Source organism: Cololabis saira, chromosome 20 (genome assembly GCF_033807715.1).
Source record: "Cololabis saira isolate AMF1-May2022 chromosome 20, fColSai1.1, whole genome shotgun sequence".
In the NCBI taxonomy this organism is placed as follows: domain Eukaryota; kingdom Metazoa; phylum Chordata; class Actinopteri; order Beloniformes; family Belonidae; genus Cololabis; species Cololabis saira.
In genome coordinates this window covers 40315004-40340921 of record NC_084606.1, presented here as the reverse complement: position 1 = coordinate 40340921, position 25918 = coordinate 40315004, and the positions used below count along the sequence as shown (strand labels likewise).

Here is a 25918-nt window from a genome sequence, read left to right as displayed (position 1 = left end):
AGACTTGACTCAGACTGCATGGAGACAACCTTACTGGCTCTGGAAGGTGGAGTATTGTGTGGACGGCTTCAGGAAAACCTGCCAAGGCCCTGTAGCCACAGCTGGCCACCTCTGGATCCTGAAACAGCAACAACAGAGTTCCACTGGAAATGTCCTTGTAACTTAGTGATATCTATGATGAAAATAGTCTGTGCACATTTCAAGATATAAAGTTTAGTTTTAATTTACAGAAACACATCTTTTTTTTTTCTACTTGCAAATTAGGGCTGCACTTTTAGGGCGCAAGGTGTACCTAATGATGTAAAGTATATCAATATATTTTAAAAAGTCATATAAACCTTTAGCCCTAGATGCAATATGGACTAATATAATATCATCTTCCAGAAACCCAGATCATCAGCTTATTCATTATCAATTTGTACACAGAACGTATTTAACACCTTGCAAGCTTTACCACATGAAGATCCTGGTTAGCTCTTTATGTAATTCTGCTCTCAGAATAAACCAGGAACCTTCGTGTTGGTCTGGGAATGCCAACCTGTCGCAAACTTCTGGGTTGCAACTGCATTATCCTCGATAACAGCACAGAATATTCCAGTAAACCCTCAAACACTTATTTTAAATAATTTATCCACAATTAATGCTTCACCATGTCAAAAAAAATGTTGCTTGCTGGCCTAACAGCAGCAAAAAAGATAATTGCAGTAAGATGGAAACCACCATACACACTTAACATCTCCCATTGGTATTTGAATTTTCTCGATATCTTTCTGGAAATATCTACAGCCCCAATCCATAATGCAAAACAACTAAATATTCTATTTTATATGGCAGCAGATCAAATTAAAGCCAAACTAGAAAGATGTATTTAAAATGTATATAGACTACCTTGTTGCAGCTATCCTTGTCCAGTTTTTGATATTATTATGTTTTGCCTTTGTTTCATTTTGTCCTTTTTTTTTGTTTGTTTTTTTATTGTTGTATTATCTTTTTTTTCTGTTTTCCTTATTATTAATTGTTTTCATTGAATGCCTAGGTCCGAGGGGTGGGTTTGGAAAGGGGTGAAAATATGTGTATAATGTTTGTTTGACATCATTGTGGATGCCAGCGTTTATAATTAAAAAATATGAAATATAAATAAAAACATTTGATCACAAAAAAAAGAAGTCATGTTAACGTATGCTGCTGTTTGTTCTGAGTGAAGCACTTTGAACCCGCCGGTTTGAACTTGTCTGGCCTGTTGTGGACACTTATATGTTGGATCTGACATTTCTGAATGATTCTGTTGTTTTAATAATCAGGGAACAAACTATTGTTTCTTGGAATAATCTCAGAGTTTGGATTCATTCATTACAGACAGTAAACATCCAGACGGACCACAGACCTGACTCTTAGCGTAACTCCAGAGAAAGCTGACGGCCTCTTCCTTCAGTTTCTGAGGAAAACATGTCAAAATAAAAAAACAAGTCAAAATTAATCTGTTAAACACAGTCATGAAACACTTAGATCCAACAAGCACATGAAAGCTGAGGACTCTATCTCTCTATCTCTCTATCTATCTATCTATCACATTTAACGGGTCTAGTCAAGTGCTGCCTGACAAAAATCATTTTATAGCGCCATGAAAGTGTAACCCTATGGTGATGTAACCCTATGGTAAAAGCACATGAAAGAAATAATTGTTTATTTAAATGTCATTTGTTTTATTTTGGTGTCTGTTGAAGAAGACTTAAAAAGAAGACAAATGTGATGTGTAAATGTAAAAAATATAAATACGTTTAAGTTAACTTACCTGTGGGGTATCCAATCAGCAATCAAAGGGGCGGAGCCAGGAGCAGGTGTCGGGGAGACGCCGACAAGAAGAGGAGACGGGAGGAGAGGAGACGGGAGGAGAGGAGACGGGAGGAGAAGAGACGGGAGGAGAAGAGACGGGAGAAGAGGAGAGGGGAGAAGAGGAGACGGGAGCAGAGGAGACGGGAGAAGAGGAGAGGGGAGAAGAGGAGAGGGGAGAAGAGGAGACGGGAGCAGAGGAGACGGGAGAAGAGGAGACGGGGGCAGAGGAGACGGGGGCAGAGGAGACGGGGGCAGAGGAGACGGGAGCAGAGGAGACGGGAGAAGAGGAGAGGGGAGAAGAGGAGAGGGGAGAAGAGGAGAGGGGAGCAGAGGAGACGGGAGCAGAGGAGACGGGAGCAGAGGAGACGGGAGCAGAGGAGACGGGAGCAGAGGAGAGGGGAGAAGAGGAGAGGGGAGAAGAGGAGACGGGGGCAGAGGAGACGGGAGCAGAGGAGACGGGAGAAGAGGAGACGGGAGAAGAGGAGACGGGAGCAGAGGAGACGGGAGAAGAGGAGAGGGGAGAAGAGGAGAGGGGAGAAGAGGAGACGGGAGCAGAGGAGACGGGAGCAGAGGAGACGGGAGCAGAGGAGACGGGAGCAGAGGAGAGGGGAGAAGAGGAGAGGGGAGAAGAGGAGACGGGGGCAGAGGAGACGGGAGCAGAGGAGACGGGAGAAGAGGAGACGGGAGAAGAGGAGAGGGGAGAAGAGGAGACGGGAGCAGAGGAGACGGGAGCAGAGGAGACGGGAGCAGAGGAGAGGGGAGAAGAGGAGAGGGGAGAAGAGGAGACGGGAGCAGAGGAGACGGGAGCAGAGGAGACGGGAGCAGAGGAGACGGGAGCAGAGCAGCGAAGAGATGGGAGCAGAACAGAGATGGGGAAAATAAAGAAAAGAAAGAAAGACTGTGGTTAAAAGATACGTTGGTTGGAGTGGATAAAAGAGGTGAACGGACAGTGAACCTAATGTCGCCCTCCAATGCAGCATCGGAACCACGTCTAAAGAGGACTCTGGAAAAGTGTCCCAGCAAAGTGCGGCTGGAAGTTGGTGCAGCCCGCGCCAATTAAAGGACGGCCATCACCGGAGCAGCGAACCCCGCCACTCCACGAGGTGAAGCCGTCGCCCAGCTGTAAAATTAACCTGCCTGAAGGGACCTGGGTGAGTGTTGGTGCTGCAACGTTACCCAATACTTGTGACTGTGTTTTTGTTTGGTATTAAGGGTTTTATTTTAACAAAAGCTAGAGTGCCGGCTTTAGGTTTAGACAGTTATTGAAGGTATTTCTACCGTGAGCCATTTGTGTAATCTGCTCACAAGGTTTTGAAGTGAACTGAACCAGAGGTTTATTTCTGTGGTTTTTCATAGAAAAACGAATTATTAAGAAAGTATTATTTTTGGGTTTGTTATATTCATTTATTTGTGTTTAATAAATTTGTGTAAACGGAAGCATGTGATAGTGTTTATCAACATCCATATCACCTATTATTTTAGGTATCTACTGTAAGAAGTGTGTTTAAAGAGGTTAGTGAACCTGGGGAGCACCCTTAGAACAGAGGACGGTTAAAGAGGGCGCTACAAAAGTATATTAAGTTATATGTCATTTTACTTTTTTGAAACTTTTTGCTGCCTCTTGGCCAGGACTCCCTTGAAAAAGAGGTGTTTTAATCTCAACAGGACATTCCTGGTTAAATAAGGTTAAATAAAAAACTAAAAAAGTGCAGAGCGCAGTCAGAGAAGCTGCAGCAGATGAAAGGACAGACCTCGTACTGCTCCGACCTGACGGGGAGCTGAAGAACCAGATCAAAGGACAGACCTCGTACTGCTCCGACCTGACGGGGAACTGAGGAACCAGATCAAAGGACAGACCTCGTACTGCTCCGACCTGACGGGGAGCTGAAGAACCAGATCAAAGGACAGACCTCGTACTGCTCCGACCTGACGGGGAACTGAGGAACCAGATCAAAGGACAGACCTCGTACTGCTCCGACCTGACGGGGAGCTGAGGAACCAGATTAAAGGACAGACCTCGTACTGCTCCGACCTGACGGGGAGCTGAGGAACCAGATCAAAGGACAGACCTCGTACTGCTCCGACCTGACGGGGAGCTGAGGAACCAGATTAAAGGACCGACCTCGTACTGCTAAAACCTGACGGGGAGCTGAGGAAGCAGATTAAAGGACCGACCTCGTACTGGTCCGACCTGACGGGGAGCTGAGGAACCAGATCAAAGGACAGACCTCGTACTGCTCCGACCTGACGGGGAACTGAGGAACCAGATCAAAGGACAGACCTCGTACTGCTCCGACCTGACGGGGAGCTGAGGAACCAGATTAAAGGACAGACCTCGTACTGCTCCGACCTGACGGGGAGCTGAGGAACCAGATCAAAGGACAGACCTCGTACTGCTCCGACCTGACGGGGAGCTGAGGAACCAGATTAAAGGACCGACCTCGTACTGCTAAAACCTGACGGGGAGCTGAGGAAGCAGATTAAAGGACCGACCTCGTACTGGTCCGACCTGACGGGGAACTGAGGAACCAGATCAAAGGACAGACCTCGTACTGCTCCGACCTGACGGGGAGCTGAGGAACCAGATTAAAGGACCGACCTCGTACTGCTAAAACCTGACGGGGAGCTGAGGAAGCAGATTAAAGGACCGACCTCGTACTGGTCCGACCTGACGGGGAGCTGAGGAACCAGATTAAAGGACAGACCTCGTACTGCTCCGACCTGACGGGGAGCTGAGGAACCAGATTAAAGGACCGACCTCGTACTGCTAAAACCTGACGGGGAGCTGAGGAACCAGATTAAAGGACAGACCTCGTACTGCTAAAACCTGACGGGGAGCTGAGGAAGCAGATTAAAGGACCGACCTCGTACTGCTAAAACCTGACGGGGAGCTGAGGAACCAGATTAAAGGACCGACCTCGTACTGCTAAAACCTGACGGGGAGCTGAGGAACCAGATTAAAGGACAGACCTCGTACTGCTAAAACCTGACGGGGAGCTGAGGAACCAGATTAAAGGACAGACCTCGTACTGCTAAAACCTGACGGGGAGCTGAGGAACCAGATTAAAGGACAGACCTCGTACTGCTAAAACCTGACGGGGAGCTGAGGAACCAGATTAAAGGACAGACCTCGTACTGCTAAAACCTGACGGGGAGCTGAGGAAGCAGATTAAAGGACCGACCTCGTACTGCTAAAACCTGACGGGGAGCTGAGGAACCAGATTAAAGGACAGACCTCGTACTGCTCCGACCTGACGGGGAGCTGAGGAACCAGCGACAGCAGCTCAGCCACGGCTTTGACCACGAGTGGACGGACGTCGCCGCTCAGCTCGGGTCCGAGACTCCTCCATGTTGAGACGATGTCCACCACCTGGGAGACATCACAGACGGATCCTGAAGCAGGGGAAGGGTGAGGGAGTTAAGTGATGCTCGTGCAGACGCGGTACCTCTGCTCTGCACAGCTCCTGTAAACCCTGCAGGGCCAGGGCCGCCGGGGTTGCAAGGTCTGCTCTGCTGCACTGCTTCAGAGTGAGGGAAACGGCAGCCAGCATGTCCCCCCCGTGCTGGTACGGCCTTAAGAAAACACAAACACACACAAACCTCAAAAAGTGTTCAGGATTCTTCCTGCTTTGTTACCTGAAGGCAGTAATAACAGAACATCTGGCAGTCCTCTTTCTTCCAAAACTACTGGATTTTATGGAAAATGAGTCAAATTTCTCACATGTTCAACCCTCCGCCAGAGACACAGAAAACGTCAAGAATCCGGAACATGACGGCAGAAACAAGGAAGACAACATTCAGCTGTGTACTGTAACCGTGGATTCACACTGAAAGCGCCACAGGCGTCCGGCTGCCATTCATCGTCTATGAAAGCTGGAGAAACCTCAACTTAAAGCTAGGGTCTACGATTTTACATACTGTACATTTTTATCTAAATCATTTATAAGGTTGTTATGGCCCAATAGTGTTACCTATGAAATATGATTAGCAAAAAGAACCAAAAGAACATATTTCTTCTATCTGCTGTAATCCTGCAAAGAAGTCAACCATTCGGCCCGAACGGCAACTCTTGGTCAATCTGCTTGAATGTCAGTGGTTGGACAGTCCTCACCTACTCCCCGCCTCCCAAAGTACGGCAACACCAAGGACATATTGAGCTTAGCTTAGCAGCTGTGGACATTTGAATGAGTAACATGGTATCTTACATTGTTGTATGTTGGTGTTTTCTTGTTTTTCTCACGCAGACACGAACAAACACCAACACACACGGCTCCGCGTTGTATTTGTTTTCCAATGGACTTTTATAGTGATTTCAATCCAACGCCGCTTGTTTTTGGTCCTGCTGGCTCCCGTACCAGAGGGGGTGTTGTAGCAACTCATAATGTAATAACTTAAATGTAATAAAAGTTCATAATGTAATAATCGGCTCATAATGTAATAAAATCATGAGCGCATAACGTAATAACAGCTTTGCTCATAATGTAATAACTTATTACATTATGAGCCTCACTGGCGCCGCTCATAATGTAATAACAGCTCATAATGTAATAACAGCTCATAATGTAATAACAACTCATATTGTAATAACAGCTCATATTGTAATAACAGCTCATAAAGTAATAACAGCTCATAATGTAATAACAGCTCATAATGTAATAATTGGTCATATTGTGAGAAAACAGCTGCATTATCATAATTTTTACCTCTTAAAGGTGCAAATAAAGCAAACAGCATGGGTTTCAGCGCATTAGTAAACGAAATTAGTGAAACCAAGTATTATTTAATAGTAATTGCATTCTCACATTTTATTATGTAAGATGTATAAAGTTGAGCCACTAGGTGGGACCCATGTTAGTTATTTTGGGCCTTTGCCAATGCCATGCTAACTTCCACTGTCTGATTGTTGCAGGTAAGCAGTGTTATTTGTGAACTCCAAAGTTCAATTCATATCTTTGTTAAACCAAGCCATCCACCTTATCTCTATAAATATTCGGTGTATTAAGAAGTTTGTTAGGATAATGTATGTTTTAGCTGCAGCTGAAGTCTCATGTACTTTGTACAAGCCCTGTGGAGAAAAAGTAGCTAATCTACCACAGTCCCCAGTAAACCACACAAAAAATGATTGTTGATTTAATTCTTTATAGTGTTTTCCACTGAGCAAACACTTTATCATCAAGCACGTTTCCTCTGCTCTACGTTTTTAAGTGGTCATCTGTGGCTCTGTCAACCAGCAACAGGTAGAGGTTCATCAAGGACCTGTATCATACTGTATAGGTGCATAACACGGCCTATTTGTTGAATATCCTATTTGTTGAAAATAAACCAATATTTACATTAATCTAGTTCTGATCTAGATTCTGAAAATTAAAAAAAAGGAATCAATGAATTTTGTTTCATTCACAGAAAAGGAACAATGAGACTGGGCATAACAATGTTGGTCCTGTTCACACTGGCCCTTTGGGCTAGTAACGTTCAAGGCCCTTTGGGCTAGAGACTGTTTTTTTCATCCCGCTCCCGCTGCATTTCTGACCATTACCGCCCGCCCGCACGTGTGTGTTCCGCTCCCGCCCACTCCCGCAGTGTTTTCATCCGCTCCCGCAAAACTCGCCTTTTGCGCACGCATCAATTATGTGATTGTGGTTACAGCAACGAGAGTAGGTTGTGAGTGGCTCAAATAAGACTAATAAATAACATAAAATAAACAATGTTAATGAATGAAACTAATTACTGTAATTTAACAAATTAATTGCTTGGCCATTACATTGCTGTGGAGGAAGAGCATGCTGCTGACCGACTGCGGTCCCAATCCCGTGCGTCTCTCTTCCAACATGCGCCCACAGACACTAAATGCAGTTTCTCCAAATATCTGACTGGCCTTGCTTTGTCTTTGCTTTGTAAAGACCTTATTTTAGGTTCTTTTTCACGTCATTTAGCCCTCTACTAACGTTCAAGGCCCTTTGGGCTAGTAACGTTCAAGGCCCTTTGGGCTAGTAACGTTCAAGGCCCTTTGGGCTAGTAACGTTCAAGGCCCTTTGGGCTAGTAATGTTCAAGGCCCTTTGGGCAAGTAACGTTCAAAGCCATGGAAATCCAGTGATGGATGATGAGACATATGATGTAGAAGTTATTGTGTCCTGCATTTATTGTAGCAATAGTAAACAAAGAAAATGCTCTTTTAAACTACATGAATTACAGCCCCCCCCTCCTTCCCTAATCCACCCTCTTGTCCTGCCAGCTTTTGAGTTGGTTACCGTAGCAACACCTATGTACAAACCATAGTCAAACACAAACACAGACTTCTGCCCATTAGTCCATTCTTGTTGTCAGTGTGTGCTATAGTGTGATCTTTATACCATGGACTTGACCTATAGGGGATGATGCGTTAAACAATAAGGCTTCTCTTCCTGTTAATGTGGCCCGCCGCGTATTGGGGGCGGAGTTATATGGCATCTAAGTTGGTGATCCTGCTGACAGATGGACAGACACAGAGGTGAAAGCATTTCCTTCCAGCCCTGCAGGGATGGCAGAGGTAAAAATGATCATAATGCAACACTATTCTCACAATATGAGCCGTTATTACATAATGAGCCGTTATTACATTATGAGCCGTTATTACATTATGAGCCGTTATTACATTATGAGCCGTTATTACATTATGAGCCGTTATTACATTATGAGCCGTTATTACATTATGAGCCGTTATTACAATATGAGCCGTTATTACATTATGAGCTGTTATTACATTATGAGCTGTTATTACAATATGAGCTCTTATAACAATATGAGCTGTTATAACAATATGAGCTGTTATTACATTATGAGCTGTTATTACATTATGAGCTGTTATAACATTATGAGCTGTTATTACATTATGAGCGGCGCCAGTAAGGCTCATAATGTAATAAGTTATTACATTATGCGCAAAGCTGTTATTACGTTATGCACTCATGATTTTATTACATTATGAGCCAATTATTACATTATGAACTTTTATTACATTTAAGTTATTACATTATAAGCCGTTATTACATTATGAGCCGTTATTATTACATTATGAGTTGCTACAGGTGTCGGAGGAGGGAGCTTCATGTGAGGCAGAGCACATGGGGGAAGGAGTTTGTGTGGGGAGTAGGTGTCTTTTTTTTTTTTCTTATACTTTAAAAAAAGATCGTAGACCCTAGCTTTAATGCAAATGAGGTGCGGCGACGCAGAGACAGCGTCCTATCACAGACCGGGATTCCCGAAGCAAGAAGCCCCAATGCAGATTGTACTTTCATGTACCGGTACACACAAACATACACTCACTCACATGCGTACGTGAGCATAGCTGTGCACTAACACACTTATTTTATGGTCTGAACTATTTTATTTGCTACATCAATCCAACGCAAAATAATAATTAAAAAAAAGTGCTTATTAATCACAAAACTGCAACACTGCAACTAGTGCAACACTGCAAACAGCTGACAAGAAATAGCTTTTTTCATCTGAGGAATATCTCAGGAAACTCACAAAACTCAGGAAAACATCACAAAATGATTTGGAGCTGATCATTCATGCATTTGTGTCTTTGCGTTTGGACTATTGTAATAGTTTGTTTTCTTGTCTAAACAAAAAGGAGCTGTCCCTTAGCTGGACTAAGACTGGACCATCAGCTGGTTTAGTCTGGACCTGCTGGTCCAGGACTAAGACTGGACCATCAGCTGGTTTAGTCTGGATCTGCTGGTCCAGGACTAAGACTGGACCATCAGCTGGTTTAGTCTGGACCTGCTGGTCTAGGACTAAGACTGGACCATCAGCTGGTTTAGTCTGGATCTGCTGGTCCAGGACTAAGACTGGACCATCAGCAGGTTTAGTCTGGATCTGCTGGTCTAGGACTAAGACTGGACCATCAGCAGGTTTAGTCTGGATCTGCTGGTCCAGGACTAAGACTGGACCATCAGCAGGTTTAGTCTGGATCTGCTGGTCCAGGACTAAGACTGGACCATCAGCAGGTTTAGTCTGGATCTGCTGGTCTAGGACTAAGACTGGACCATCAGCTGGTTTAGTCTGGATCTGCTGGTCCAGGACTAAACTGGACCATCAGCTGGTTTAGTCTGGACCTGCTAGTCCAGGACTAAGACTGGACCATCAGCTGGTTTAGTCTGGATCTGCTGGTCCAGGACTAAGACTGGACCATCAGCAGGTTTAGTCTGGATCTGCTGGTCTAGGACTAAGACTGGACCATCAGCTGGTTTAGTCTGGACCTGCTGGTCTAGGACTAAGACTGGACCATCAGCTGGTTTAGTCTGGATCTGCTGGTCCAGGACTAAGACTGGACCATCAGCAGGTTTAGTCTGGATCTGCTGGTCTAGGACTAAGACTGGACCATCAGCTGGTTTAGTCTGGATCTGCTGGTCCAGGACTAAGACTGGACCATCAGCAGGTTTAGTCTGGATCTGCTGGTCTAGGACTAAGACTGGACCATCAGCTGGTTTAGTCTGGATCTGCTGGTCCAGGACTAAGACTGGACCATCAGCTGGTTTAGTCTGGATCTGCTGGTCCAGGACTAAGACTGGACCATCAGCTGGTTTAGTCTGGACCTGCTGGTCCAGGACTAAGACTGGACCATCAGCTGGTTTAGTCTGGATCTGCTGGTCCAGGACTAAGACTGAACCATCAGCTGGTTTAGTCTGGACCTGCTGGTCCAGGACTAAGACTGAACCATCAGCTTGTTTAGTCTGGATCTGCTGGTCCAGGACTAAGACTGAACCATCAGCTGGTTTAGGTACCAAGAGGATCTTCTGGATCTCTGTCCTGAACTGGACCAGTTGCTCCAGTTCAGACCAACATGATCTTTCAGCTGGAGCTGCTACAGGTCGGACATCTCTGTCACCATGACGACCGTATGGGACGAGGACTGGAGATTAAAGCCAGATCCTAAACATCTCATAACTGTGTCTGGACAGAAAAACATTAAAATACATTTTGCAGCGAAAAACCGGTTCTGTAAAGTTTTCTTTTAAAATAAAACTAAGATGTCACGGAAAGGTTGGTTGGTACGAACTGATGTGATTCAAAAATGATGAATGAAGTTTTTATTGAATGTTTAGGCAACTTTCAGAGTCTGATATTAGTCGGCTGCAGGTGCTGCAGGTCCAGAAAGAGTTTCTCCGGTGATGGACCGGGATCTAGACCGGTCTCTCCTCCCAGGACCAGGACCAGGACCAGGACCAGGACCGGTATCTAGACCGGTTTCTCCTCCTCATACAACAACTTTGCTCTTTATTTCTCACGTTTGCACCTTGATAATCCCGTTGGCACAAGTTGTCTTTATTTCTGCAGCAGAGGAATCAGATCGTGATGCTTCATGTTTATATAAATATATAATATAAATGCATATTGTTCACATTGTTATACTATGAGAGAGGTGATCGCGGACATCCACAATGTGTAGAACTCAATAAACGTGTATATTAGGCTTAATACGTCAGTATATAATACGCGTGACAATAAAGTGGAACGAGGAGCCGTTTTTCATCCACAAACTTAAGTTCTGGTGTCGGTTCTTAAATTACAAACAAGAAAAGCAGAGTGTAATGATGCACTAACGCTGCCCATAAACATTCACAAACCCTTACAATCATAATAAAACCACAACTCTTCACGGAACGCAACACAAAGCAAAGAACAACAATACCCATAACGCAATGCAGCTGAAATCGGAAGAAATGCCCCCAAATAAATTATTTATTCCAGCTCACAGCCGATGTTTTTTTTTTATTTGTTTTACCTGTTTTTGCACATTTCTTGTTAGGATGAGCAGTTTTTAATGGATAATTATCTTCATTATCATATTCAAACATATGTATTTGAGGGAAGAGACGGGGAGGAGTGTTGTGCTCCTGCATGCGCGCTCAAATCCACGCTGATTGTGAGGTTCAAAGAAACCTGCGTGCGTACGCACAGTTTTGTACATCTGAATTTTTGCGTTCGTGTAAATTCCACGCACGGTTTCACGTTGAAATCCACGCACTCTTAGTACACCCCTGGTGCTTGCTCAGGACGGGAGATGGATGCTGTTGGTTTCCTTGGTACGGAAGAGTATTAGGGCCATGCAGGAGAAAAAATACTTGAGAGGGGAGGATTTTTTTTTTTATTGTGTACAAAAAAGTCGAAATGTCAAGAAAAAAGTCGAAATGTCAAGATTAATGTTGAAATACAATTTCAAGAATAAAGTCGAAATTTTGCCTTTTTTCTCAACATTTCAACTTTAGTGACGAAATTTTGACTTTTTTCCTCGACATTTAAACTTTTTTCTCGAAATTGTACTTCAACATTATTCTCAACATTTCGACTTTTGTCTCGAAGTGCACAATGAAAAAAAAATCTTTAAAATATTATTTTTAACTTTCTCCTGCCTGGCCCTAATACTCTTCCGTACCTTAGTGACGCAATTATGATTATTGTTGTTATTACCTTTGCATAAAGTGTTTTCCTGCCGTGCTTCAGGATGACACTTGAGATTTGGCGCTATATAAATAAAACTGAAGTGAATTGATTACAATAGTAACTAATTGATATCTATTGTGGTTTTTACACTGCAGAAACATTCAAGTGGTCGTGCAGCTGCTGCGACACCAACCGTAACTCGTAACAGTGTGACCAGAACTGGAGCAATGAATGAGTGAGTGTGTGAGACCTCTCTCTGCAGATGTCCCTGAGGCAGGCGGCCCTCGCCAGGATCTGCTCCCACTGGGTGTCCCTCCCCAGCACGGCCCGGGACTCCTGCTGGCCCAGCAGGCGCTGCAGCTCGGGGTAGACCCGGTCCTGCAGAGAGCAACAAGCAGCCTCAAGATCAGACCGACATGAAGGTCCTCACATTCTGACTGTTTTCCTCTATATCCTCCCCATTCCCTGGTAGATACTATTTTCAAATTTAGGACAAATTTAAAACAGGCTATAGGCAAGATCTTCATCTTCTCAATCACCATAACATGACAGCTTTGGATAACCCTAAGAGTAAATGGGAAGAGGATCTAAGTGAAGAAACTCCAGGTGCAGTTTGGCAGAAGATTATTAGAAGGATTTATTCATCATCCATCTGTCAACGGCATACTGTCGTACAATTTAAGATAATACACCGACTCCATTGGTCGAAGGTTAGGCTGTCCAAAATTAGGCCAGAGCTGGACCCTACATGTGATAGATGTAAGCTAGCCCCCGCTAGCCTGTTTCACATGTTCTGGACATGTCCAAGTTTATATACATTCTGGAAGTCTATTTTTGATACCTTTTCTATGGTGCTTGAGGAGCCGATCCATACAGCCCCTTTCATTGCTAATTTTTGGTATTACACCAGATGATGAACATCTGGACAGCTATGGGCGCAACATGCTGGCTTTTTGCACAGGCGACTTGTACTCTTCAAATGGATAGATCCTCTCCCCCTACACATTCCCAGTGGATCAAAGAGGTAATGCAACATCTCAAGTTAGAGAAGATAAGATATTCTCTTCAAGGATCTCTCTCGAAGTTCGATGTAATTTGGCAGCCTTTCATGACATTTGTTAACAATATGGAATCGAGGAATGTAACCCCATAATATGTAGCATTGTTTATCTCATTTTGCATGTATCTGTATACTTTTGCACTGTCTAATTGTCTCTCCTCTCAAGAAATACTTATTCTTGAGAGGTTTGGGTCTGGTGGGCTGGGGTGGGTAGTGGGTTTCGTGTTCTTCTTGTTTTGTCTTTTTTTGTGTGATATGCAAAACCTTTAATAAAAAAGACTTTGATTAAAAAAACTTGAAGGTCCTGGCCGTGACGGGTATTTAAGGAACGTACCTGCTTCTTCCAGAGGACAGTCATCAGGCGCATGGCCACAGCTCGGAGCTTAGGGGCGCTGGCCACCATGTGGACGGCCTGCAGCACCAGGGGGACGCAGAGCTGGACAGCAGGTCAAACACACTCAGTAAAGGGAGGCACATCACAATGTGAGCCTACAGCGGTTTACAGCCGATTACAGTGGTTTACAGCGACACCAGGAGGGGGTCAGCACCTTGTGAGTCCCCAGGTGGGGCAGGCTCTGGAGCACGGCATGAAGGAGAGCCGGGTCCTTCTCCTGAGCCAGCTTCAGCATCAGCACCGGGAGGAGGGACGGGACCTGCAGACACCAGACGGGTTAGAGTAGAGAGCTGCATTGGGATCGGGTCCCGCCAACGCAAATCTGGCGGGAGGCGGAGGTTTGAACTTTGCTGCGGTGGCTAAAAAAAAAACCACTGCGAGATCGGGATGTAGCCTAACGACAAGATGGAAATCAATGAGGTGGAAAAGAAGCTCAAACAAGGTCTTTACTAAACAAAGACAGAGCAAGTCAGATATTTGGAGAAACTGCATTTAGTGTCTGTGGAGCATCTTGGAAGAGACGCAGGGATTGGAACCAGCAGTCGGTCAGCAACATTCTCTCCCTCCACAGATATGTAATGGCCAAGTGATTAATTTGTTACATTAATTTGTTTCAGTTAACTTTGTTTATTTTATGTTATTTATTAGTGTTATTTGAGCCACTCACAGCTAAGCGTGAAAGGGGAAATAGCTTGTGGATGATGACAATGATGAATTTGCATCTAACTTTCTGTCAGGTGACCTATGAACTGTCAATTATCCATCAAGCTCCACAATGATCATGTTAACATTAAATCAGATACATTTGTCATTTCTCTAGCAGGACGGCAGAAGACACTAAATCAATGCATCTCTATTATTGTGCGGCACGAATTCTCAGAGTTTTGCGGGAGTGGAACACACACGTTACGGGCGGTAATGGTCAGAAATTCGGTCAGACTCTAGGAGAGGTGCAGGCGGTCAGGGTGCAGGTCAGGGTGCAGGCGGTCAGGGTGCAGGCGGTCAGGGTGCAGGCGGTCAGGGTGCAGGTCAGGGTGCAGGTCAGGGTGCAGGTGGTCAGGGTGCAGGCGGTCAGGGTGAAGGCGGTCAGGGTGCAGGCGGTCAGGGTGCAGGCGGTCAGGGTGCAGGCGGTCAGGGTGCAGGCGGTCGGGGTGCAGGCGGTCGGGGTGCAGGCGGTCGGGGTGCAGGCGGTCGGGGTGCAGGCCGTCGGGGTGCAGGCCGTCGGGGTGCAGGCCGTCGGGGTGCAGGCCGTCGGGGTGCAGGCGGTCGGGGTGCAGGCGGTCGGGGTGCAGGCGGTCGGGGTGCAGGCGGTCGGGGTGCAGGCAGTCAGGGTGCAGGCGGTCGGGGTGCAGGCGGTCGGGGTGCAGGCGGTCGGGGTGCAGGCGGTCGGGGTGCAGGCGGTCGGGGTGCAGGCGGTCGGGGTGCAGGCGGTCGGGGTGCAGGCGGTCGGGGTGCAGGCCGTCGGGGTGCAGGCGGTGAGGGTGCAGGCGAGGGTGCAGGTCAGGGTGCAGGTCAGGGTGCAGGTCAGGATGCAGGTCAGGGTGCAGGTCAGGGTGCAGGTCAGGATGCAGGTCAGGGTGCCGGTCAGGGTGCAGGTCAGGGTGCAGGTCAGGGTGCAGGCGGTCAGGGTGCAGGCGGTCAGGGTGCAGGCGGTCAGGGTGCAGGTGGTCAGGGTGCAGGTCAGGGTGCAGGTCAGGGTGCAGGTCAGAGTGCAGGTCAGGGTGCAGGTCAGGGTGCAGGTCAGGGTGCAGGTGGTCAGGGTGCAGGTCAGGGTGCAGGTCAGGGTGCAGGTCAGAGTGCAGGTCAGAGTGCAGGTGGTCAGGGTGCAGGTCAGGGTGCAGGTCAGGGTGCAGGTCAGAGTGCAGGTCAGAGTGCAGGTGGTCAGGGTGCAGGTGGTCAGGGTGCAGGTGGTCAGGGTGCAGGTGGTCAGGGTGCAGGTGGTCAGGGTGCAGGTCAGGGTGCAGGTCAGGGTGCAGGTCAGAGTGCAGGTCAGAGTGCAGGTGGTCAGGGTGCAGGTGGTCAGGGTGCAGGTGGTCAGGGTGCAGGCCGTCAGGGTGCAGGCCGTCAGGGTGCAGGCGGTCAGGGTGCAGGCCGTCAGGGTGCAGGCCGTCAGGGTGCAGGCCGTCAGGGTGCAGGCCGTCAGGGTGCAGGCCGTCAGGGTGCAGGCCGTCAGGGTGCAGGCCGTCAGGGTGCAGGCCGTCAGGGTGCAGGCCGTCAGGGTGCAGGTGGTGAGGGTGCAGGTCAGGGTGCAGGCGGTCAGGGTGCAGGCGGTCAGGGTGCAGGCGGTCAGGGTGCAGGCGGTCAGGGTGCAGGCGGGTCAGGGTGCAGGTCAGGGTGCAGGCCGGTCAGGGTGCAGGCCGTCAGGGTGCAGGCGGGTCAGGGTGCAGTTCAGGGTGCAGGTCAGGGTGCAGGCGGGTCAGGGTGCAGTTCAGGGTGCAGGTGGTGAGGGTGCAGGTCAGGGTGCAGGTCAGGGTGCAGGTCAGGGTGCAGGTCAGGGTGCAGGTCAGGGTGCAGGTGGTCAGGGTGCAGGTGGTCAGGGTGCAGGCGGTCAGGGTGCAGGCCGTCAGGGTGCAGGTGGTGAGGGTGCAGGTCAGGGTGCAGGTCAGGGTGCAGGCGGTCAGGGTGCAGGCGGTCAGGGTGCAGGCGGTCAGGGTGCAGGCGGTCAGGGTGCAGGCGGGTCAGGGTGCAGGTCAGGGTGCAGGCCGGTCAGGGTGCAGGCCGTCAGGGTGCAGGCGGGTCAGGGTGCAGTTCAGGGTGCAGGTCAGGGTGCAGGCGGGTCAGGGTGCAGTTCAGGGTGCAGGTGGTGAGGGTGCAGGTCAGGGTGCAGGTCAGGGTGCAGGTCAGGGTGCAGGTCAGGGTGCAGGTCAGGGTGCAGGTGGTCAGGGTGCAGGTGGTCAGGGTGCAGGCGGTCAGGGTGCAGGCCGTCAGGGTGCAGGCCGTCAGGGTGCAGGCCGTCAGGGTGCAGGCCGTCAGGGTGCAGGCCGTCAGGGTGCAGGCCGTCAGGGTGCAGGCCGTCAGGGTGCAGGCCGTCAGGGTGCAGGCCGTCAGATCTAGGAGCTGCTACACCGGTCAGACTGGACTAAAGGCAGCGCAGCCTGGAGCCTCATTGTTTCCTTCGGTGCTCTGTTCAGAAATCAGAAAGACTCGGGTCCTTGGACATTAACAGCTCTGCAGTGAAACGGCCTTTCATCAACTCAAAGCACTTCCCCCAGCATGCAACGGGGCATTGCATAGCAACCACTTCACATAAATGGGTTGAGTGTAAGAGATACACAGGACAAGAAAAGGCAGGTAGTTCTTCAAGTTGAAGCGCTAAAATATCCATTTCTGATCTGAGATCAGCCCTTTAAAACAGCTAGATATGACACAAATAAAAGTATAAATCAAACATATCAGTGTTTTCTCTGCACCAGTCCTCCATATGCAGACATGGTCAGCCATTCAAGTCTGCTCATCTTTGAAACAAAATTAACTACAGGATGAAATATTCACGCTGATAGAAGATACAGTGGGGAGAAAAAAAAGTATTTAGTCAGACACCAGTTGTGTGAAATTTCATGAATAAAGTCAACATTTTTATTCAACATTTCAACTTTATTCTCAACATTTCGACTTTTTTCTCGAAGTGCATAATGAAAAAAAAAATCTTCCTCCTCTAAAATATTATTCTTATTTTTCTCCTGCCTGGCCCTAATACTCTTCCGTAGAGGTCAAGTTTGCTTCAGAGTTTGAGTATCATATCTGAGGAGCAGAATGGTTTCATCAAGGGACGCCAGCTCTTTTATAATGTTCGTACACTTCTAAACGTGATTTTCTCTAAAGATTCTTCTCCACTTCCTGAAGTTGTTATCGCGATTGATCTTTTTGCAACACTTCATAAATTTGGATTTGGACACATGTTTATATCTTGGATTAGACTTCTTTACACTTCCCCTCATTTTACATTATCACGTGGCACGAGACAGGGCTGCCCTCTCTTCCCTTTGCTTTTCGCTCTATCCGTCGAACCACTTTCAATTGCTTTTCTTCCTCTATTTCGCGGAGTCTCTAGGTCCAATGTGGAACTCAAATTGTCACTTTATACAGACGACATCCTTTTAAATGTATCTGACCCTTTAACCAGCATTGCACCAATATTATCACTGTTGAAGAATTATGGATCCTTCTCCGGCTATAAAGTCAATCTTCACAAGCGTGAATGCTTCCTCATAAACACTTCTGCTTTACTACTCAAACAATCTGATATTCCCTTTAAACTCAGCCTGTCAGGCTTTAGATACTTAGGGATTAATGTGACCCGCACTCTGCCCTCTCTTTTCACCGCTCATTTTTCCTCACTGGTAACTCGAGTGAAGGCGGACTTACAGAGGTGGAACTCCCTACCATTGTCGCTGATAGGAAGAATTAACACAGTGAAAATGACTGTATTGCCTAAATTTCTTTTTCTGTTCCAGTGCACTCCGTTATTTCTACCAAAAACTTTTTTTAAATCACTTGACCAAATTGTTTCCAACTTTTTATGGGCACCTAGAGTGAGGTATTCGCTTCTCCAAAAATTTAAATTTAATGGGGGTTTAGCAATACCAAATTTCTTGCTTTACTATTGGTCAGCGCATATTCACAAACTAATTTATTGGCTTCATTCTCCTGAGTTATTATGGGGCAGATTGGAGGCTCAGTCACTCTCTTCATCCTCTCTAACGGCCCTACTCTCCTCCTCTTTACCATTGAATCCCTCTAAGTTTACAAATAGCCCTGTGGTGCTTTCCTCCCTTAAGATTTGGTCACAGTTTAGGTGCCACTTTAAATTTGCTTCTCCATCCACCTAAACACCTGTTACTAAGAATCATTTGTTCCCTCCGTCATTAATAGACAACACTTTTATGATTGGGTACAGCCGGGGCATTAAGCACTTCAGGGATCTATATAAGGATGGTATCTTTTCCACATTTTCAGATCTGAGGTCAAAGTTCAATTTGCCTGCCTCCCATTTTTTCCTTACTTCCAGCTTCGACACTGTGCCTCTGCTCTGTTTCCATGCTTCCCTTCCCTTCCTGCTAACCTGCTGGGATGATCTTCTAACAATGAAACTTAGTCAAAAGTCTCTCATAGGATATATGCACTGTGTATGACATTTGATGGTCATTCTGTAGATAAAGCCCGGGAGGGTTGGGGACGGGAGTTGGGCCTTGACTTCACAGGGGAGCTGTGCGATAAAGCTATCCGTAGCATACGATCTAGCACGCCTTGCGCTAGACTAGAACTTATTCAATTCAAGGTGCTGCATAGAGCCCACCTATCAAAATCTTGATTATCTGAATTATATCAGAATGTTGCAGACCTATGCGACAGATGCCAGGGCTCTCCCTGCAATTTAAGTCACATGTTTTTCTCCTGTCCTAGGTTACAGAAATTTTGGAGTGACTATTCTGTGATCATGTCTAAAGTTCTGGTGAAAAATGTTGTTATGGCCCCTCTCATAGCAATATTCGGACTCTCGGTTGACTCCTCACATATCAGCCCCGTACAGTCAGAAGTATTGGCTTTCACATCTCTTTTAGCTAAACGTTGTATCCTACTTTCATGGAAATCCCCCAAGTCTCCGTCTATTGCTCTTTGGCTTAGTGATGTTATGTTTTTTCTAAAAATTGAAAAGGTGAGATATTCAGTAAAAGGCAACTCAGCTAAATTTGTTCGTAAATGGCAATCCTTCGTATGATTACTTTAACTCGTTGAAGACTCTACCCACCGACTGATCCCTCCCCCTTACCTTAATTTTCTTTTTATTTCTTTCATTTATTTATTTGTTTTTATTATTGTTATTTATGTTGCATTTTATGTTTTATTTATTATTTCCATTTAATGGGATATTAGTGATGGGCATTTGCATTTACCACTGCATTTGTTTTCGTATGCCACATTTGCTCATCCATTACTTTCCTCCATTGATCATGTGTTGCTCATCTGTTTATTTTTTATTTAACTCTACAGAGACTCTGTTCCTTAGTTAGGTTCTGTGTGTTTAAAAAAAAAAAAAAAAAAAAAAGGGGACAATGTATAATGCATAATTCGTATCTTTGATTATATGTGTCCATGTTATCATTATATGTTGTTTTTTCTTAAAAGTATATCAATAAAAAAAAAATAAAAAAAGTTTGCTTCAGAGTTTGAACTTTATTTTATTTATTTCCAAAGAACTAAAGACTCAAAGATAAGCTGCTGTGACAGAAATAAAAAAGATAACTTGACATGTGTGTGTGTGGAGGATTTACCTGGCAGGGGTTTGACATGTGTGTGTGTGGAGGATTTACCTGGCAGGGGTCGGCAGCGGCCAGCGCCTGGCTGGCTCTCAGGGCCAGCTGGCACACGTCCCCCTCTCCCGCCAGGACCAGGTGCGTCACGATGAGGGTGAAGGATGCGGGGAGGCGCTGGCTGCAGGACAGGGCCGAGCTGGCCGCCAGCAGCCAATCGGCTGCTGCCACCTCATGGTGGGCCACTCTGCGGAGGGTGGACAGAGCCACGGCCAGCTCACTGGCCCAGGAGCTGAGGGGCAGAGCCAGCGCTGGGCCGGGCTGCTGGAAAACAACAAGACAAGTTCATCACTTCATTACAACCCAGAGTCAGACAGATCTGGGAGGAGACAGAGAAATGATCATTAAAACTGTCTGTTCGGACTTTCTTTGTAAACAGCCACTAGCTATATACACAGATGTGTGAAAAAGTGTTTGCCCCTTTCCCGATTTCTTATTTTTTTGCACGTTTGTTGCACTTAAATGTTTCAGATCAACAAACTAATTTAAATATTAGACAAAGATAACACAAGTAAACACAAAATGCCATTTTTAAATTATTAAGGGGAAAGAAAAGTCCAAACCTACATGGCCCTGTGTGAAACACACACACACACACACACACACACACACACACACACACACACACACACACACACACACACACACACACACACACACACACACACACACACACACACACACACACACACACACACACACACACACACACGGCAGGAATAAACTGGCCTTTATATTAAAAAGACACGCATGTAGCTGTGTGGCCTGGGGGGCTCACTCACCTGGGGGGGCTCACCTGGGGGGGCTGGCTCACCTGGGGGGGCTCACTCACCTGGGGGGCTCACTCACCTGGGGGGGCTCACTCACCTGGGGGGCTGCCTCCCGGGGCCTGCTGATGCTGGCCAGCAGGCTGCTGGGGGGGCTCACCTGGGGGGGGTCCCGGGGCCGGCTGATGCTGGCCAGCAGGCTGCTGGCCCGGCTCTGGTTCAGGCCGTGGCTCCTGGGGTCGGCCAGCGGCTCGGTGAGGACCGAGCAGGACAGCAGCTGCAGCACGGGCAGAACCAGCACGGGGCTGAGCCAGGGGGGCCGCGGGGCCTGCTCCGGGGCCAGGCTCAAGGCTGGGGGGGGGGGGGGGGACAGGAGAAATAACATCAATACCAACACCACGCTGATCTGCAGACGTCTGGAAGGAGAAACTGTAACGCTCGTGTCGTTGGAATGCCCTCCCTGACAACCTAACGGCACCACAAACTACGGACCATTTTAAAAGAGGACTAAAAACCTTTTTAGCAAAGCATTTTATTGATAAACAATGCTGCTCGGTTTTTTTCCTAGTTGCGGTTTTTAATTCTTTTATTCTCTTTTTACCTATGTCTTGACTTTTTATCCTTTTATCTCTTATCTTGATTTTATTTCTGCTTCCTTTTGAATTATCAAACTGTAGCACTTTGAGATTCGCAGTAATGTAGAGTGCATTATAAATAAAATGTATTATTATTATTACCTACGGAAGAGTATTAGGGCCAGGCAGGAGAAAAATTAAAATTATATTTTAGGAGGAAGATTTTTTTTTCATTATGCACTTCGAGAAAAAAGTTGAAATGTCGAGAAAAAAAGTTGAAATGTCGAGATTAAAGGCTGAATTATGGTTCTGCGTCAAATCGACGCCGTGCCTACGCTGCAGGTTGCGCTGTGTCGCACACCCCACGCCACAGCCCACGCCTTCGCCGTCACCGTCACCGCCACCGACGTCACCTCCCAAAAATTGTAACTACGCGTGGAGGCGACGCAGACCAAACGCAGGCCAAACGCAGGCCCAGAGGGCTGTGATTGGTTCGCTTGGTAGCAACGCATTTCCGGTTTGAAGCAGTCGTGAACTTTCAGCGCTCTTTTCTTCATGTATGTGTGATTTTTTTTGTTTTGGTTTTTTGCACAATAGTTGTCCTTATCTCTTTCATTCACTGTGACCAGAAAAGTCGTACTGCTCGTACTGCTCGTGAGTGGCCACTACATAGTGGCCACTACATAGTGGCCACTCACGAGCAGTACACTGTTTAGTTTCAGTAGGTTAGAATTCACAAGAATCTAGCCGTTATTAATGATGCCGATGAGTTTTCAGTTAGTGTTCCGTTACCGTTGGTTACGGGGCAGTTGTAACGAGAGACTGGAATAAACAACTCTTGTTTTACCTTTGTCCACAAAAAGCGTTTTTCAGCTCTTTTTGTTCCCAAACTCCTAAAGATAAACCATTCAGGATAAGATCGCGACCCTAGCGGTCGCAGGGGGTACTGCACTGCGGCGAAATGGAGTGACGGAGAAGTCCGAAGGTTTCCCGACGTGGCGACGTGGCGGCGTGTGCTCTGCGTTGGTGTAGTGCAGAACCATAATTCAGGCTTAAAGCTAGGGTCTATGATCTTGAGTTTAAAAAAAAAAAAAAGACACCTACTCCCCACACAAACTCCCTCCCCCCTGAGCTCTGCCTCACATGAAGCTCCCCACACCCCCTCTGGTACGGGAGCAGCAGGAATATGTCCTAGGGTGAGGACTGTCCAATCACTGACATTCAAGTAGATTGACCAATAGGTCAATTCTCTACTCACTGAGGCCCCGTTTACACGGGGCAAAAACGGAGGCGTTTTCATGCGTTTTGGTCGTTCGTTTACACGAAAACGGAGGCCAAAGCCCCCAAAAACGATCATTTCTGAAAACTCCGGCCAAAGTGGAGATTTTCAAAAACTCCGTCTTCACGTTTGCGTCTAAACAGAGAAAACGGAGGAAAACGTAGATTTACGTCACATTATGCGACAGAAACGTCACCAGCAGCGTCATGAGTGCGACCTGTGTTTACAATTTGTTTGGCCACCGTCAAAATTTTTTAAAATTATCTCAGACTCTCGTTCCGTCACCATGTCCACACTGCATGCGACGCGAGCGAGCGTCAGCGTCAAAAACAGTTCCATTGCTTTATTTTTATTGCACTGTCTACACTGGTTTCGACGCGGCGTCGTTTTGAGCTGGACTTTTGTCGCACGCCCTACTTCTATTTTCTTCCTGTCGCTCGCTTTGAAAGCCGGTTGAAAGTTGAAAAAAAAAGTGTAAAGCGCTGTAGGAAACAGTCATTTCAATACAAGAACCTCAATAAAGTGGCAGCTGCTGGAGGGAGATCGCCAGGGAGCTGGAAGGTTCTGATAAAATAATAAGATATAATAAGAATCTTATCTTAATCTTATTAGGGCTTAATTTGTGCCGGATCCAACAAGATATGGTACCTATTTGATCATTTCTCGTGTCCTCTGCTTTTCCCCACATCCCAGTAATGATCTGACATGCTGACATGTTTGCTGCTTTAACACGAACACGCAGCTCACTCCAGCTGTTCGCTGTTTCATTGCGTCACCACACGCCGTTATTTATTTCGTTTTTTCCCTCACTTTGGTCGGACGTTAGACCTGCTTCTATTTTCTTCCTGCCGCCTTGTCTAGGAGTTCTTTTAGGAGTTTCTTTCAGGAGCGCACGGGCGGTTGGTGGGGCGAATAAAAGGCGAGTCTCGGGCGGGTGAATAAAGGCAGATTTATGGTTCCGCGTAAAATTGACGGCGTAGCCTACGGCGTAGGGTACGCGGCGACGCGCACCGTTCGGTGAGTGCGCCGCGTACCCTACGCCATAAGGTCTGCGTTGGTGTAATGCGGAACCATAAATCAGCCTTTTAAAAGGCGAGTCTCAGCTGTCAATCAAAAGAACGTGGTAGAACGTGGGGCCGATAACGCATTCAGTGTGGACAGAGAGCGTCCGATGCCATAAATCAGCCTTAACTGGAAGTTACACGTGTCATTTGTTGATGTTTTTTCCAGGATTCTGATTGGCTGGCATGACGTTACCAGCGTTTTCATGCGAGTCCGTGTAAACGAGGATATTTTTGAAAACGGAGAGGGGAAAATATCCGTTTTTGTAAATACCCGGCTACGTGTAAACGTGGCCTGAGTTAAAATTAGAGACCAATACAAAAGCTTTTAACAAAGGATTCAAACAGTGGTTAAAATCTAATCAGCAGTGTACACATGAATAGTTCTTAACTTGTTGACTGCTTGCTTTGTTGTCTTTTTATGTTTCTAATTGAAAATTGTTTGTATTTCTTTGATTTCCTTTCCAATTGTTTTGTTTGTTTGTTTTTTTCATTTTTCATTTATTTATTTATTTATTATTTTTTTTTTTTCTTCTTCTTCTTTCTTTCTTGTTATCTTAATATTTTATTGCGCTTTATTCTTTTCAAAAGCTGCCTATGGACATGTGTTGCGAATTAGCACTTGTGCTAAAACACTTAAACAATGCATCTGGTTTGTCCAATGTAATTGCTATGTCCATATCAAATAAACATAAATACATTTTTAAAAAAATAGGCGGCGTCCGGGCCGAATGTCACCTACTGGTTGACTTCTTTGCAGGATTACAGCATATAGAAGAAATATTTTCTTTTGGTTCTTTTTGCTAATCATATTTCATAGGTAACACTATTGGGCCATAACAACCTTATAAATGATTTTGATGAAAATGTACAATATGTAAAATCATAGACCCTAGCTTTAATGCTCAAGTACAATTTCGAGAAAAAAGTCGAAATGTTGAGAAAAAAGTCGATTATTCTCGAAATTTAGACTTTATTCACGAAATTTAGACTTTATTCTTGAAATTGTATTTCAACATTGATCTCGACATTTCGACTATTTTCTCGAAGTGCACAATAAAAAAAAATTCTTCCCCTCTCAAATATTTTTTCTCCTGCATGGCCCTAATACTCTTCCATAGTAAACCAGCTGCCTGAGTTTTAGTTCTGCCAAAGTTCCCGTCTCAAAGACCAAACATTGGCACCAAGGATTAAATTAATCAGCATTATCCCTTTAGTACCGTCCTCATCGCTGACTAATAGTGCCGTCTTCCCAGGAAGTTACGGGGCAGCAAAAACTACACATCAAGCTCTTCAAAAAATCCTGTATAACATATTTTTTCCTGATGTTGTTAATCACGATGACATGCTGCCATACCAAGCTTCGTCATATTTGATTCAGAGTTGGTGCAATAACTCCCAGATGTCAACGCTCCAGCAACCAGCTCAGATGCAGGAAAGAAATATATCATTTTGCATAAAACAAGGCTTCAATTATAGGCAGCATACGGTATTTACAAATGTGAAAAAATTATGTTTGTGAAACTTTATAAACGTGTTAATCGTGACTTGTAAATGAGTGAGAAAGAATAAACTGCATTTGAATGCAAAAGGCCAGAAGAGGGCGCTGCAACTAGCAAAGTGAGGTGTTTGTTGAAGATGAAGCTGAAATGTGGCTGGAACGATCCACAACTATTGGCACTTTTCCACCAGCATCTACTCAGCTCTACTCAACTCAACTCGGCCTGGTTTCTTTTCCACTACAATTCAGCACCTGGAGCAGAAGTAGGAGGTTGGAGTGAAGCTGCTGTGACGTATTTGATTGTGTGATCTAAACGAAGAAGACAACAACAGTAAAGATGTAGAACCTGCAGGAGATGATAGATGTGCTGCTGGGTCTGTGACTTGTGTTTAATATCAAGTTAAAAAATGAGAGTGAGATTCAAGCAGCAACGCGTTTATTTTTGTTTGTCTGGGCGCTGCTGAAAAGTCAGCTGGAGCCGTGAGCAGCTATGAAGTGACAGAGCTCCTGGTGGATCTGGTCGTTCCTTATCGCCCGTCTAGATCCCTTTTTAATTCTCTCCTCAGCACCAGGTTTATGAACATCTGCACCTCAGAGTTGGACCATGAAACAGACTTTTGTTGACATTGGCCGGGTTTCCCAGATCCAACCTCTCTTAAGGAGAGGTTCAAAGAAGGTTTGAACTAAGAGAGAACCTTAAGATACGGG

At 46.1% G+C, this 25918-nt stretch overlaps 1 protein-coding gene across 4 annotated transcripts in view; it reads right to left on the bottom strand.

The window, feature by feature from the left end:
* Positions 1–25918, bottom strand: part of focad (focadhesin) — a 136894-nt gene that overhangs the window by 60067 nt on the left and 50909 nt on the right. For 3 of the 4 annotated variants that reach the window (XM_061710461.1, XM_061710460.1, XM_061710463.1), the window contains 9 exons: positions 20895–21145; positions 20028–20291; positions 13871–13975; positions 13657–13758; positions 12513–12640; positions 5280–5406; positions 5069–5203; positions 1385–1435; positions 35–118 (listed from right to left, as the gene is read on the bottom strand). In XM_061710461.1, the coding sequence (XP_061566445.1) occupies positions 35–118; positions 1385–1435; positions 5069–5203; positions 5280–5406; positions 12513–12640; positions 13657–13758; positions 13871–13975; positions 20028–20291; positions 20895–21145 (1247 nt within the window). The remainder of the gene's footprint in view (positions 1–34; positions 119–1384; positions 1436–5068; positions 5204–5279; positions 5407–12512; positions 12641–13656; positions 13759–13870; positions 13976–20027; positions 20292–20894; positions 21146–25918) is intronic. The other variant, XM_061710462.1, reaches the window with a different exon arrangement.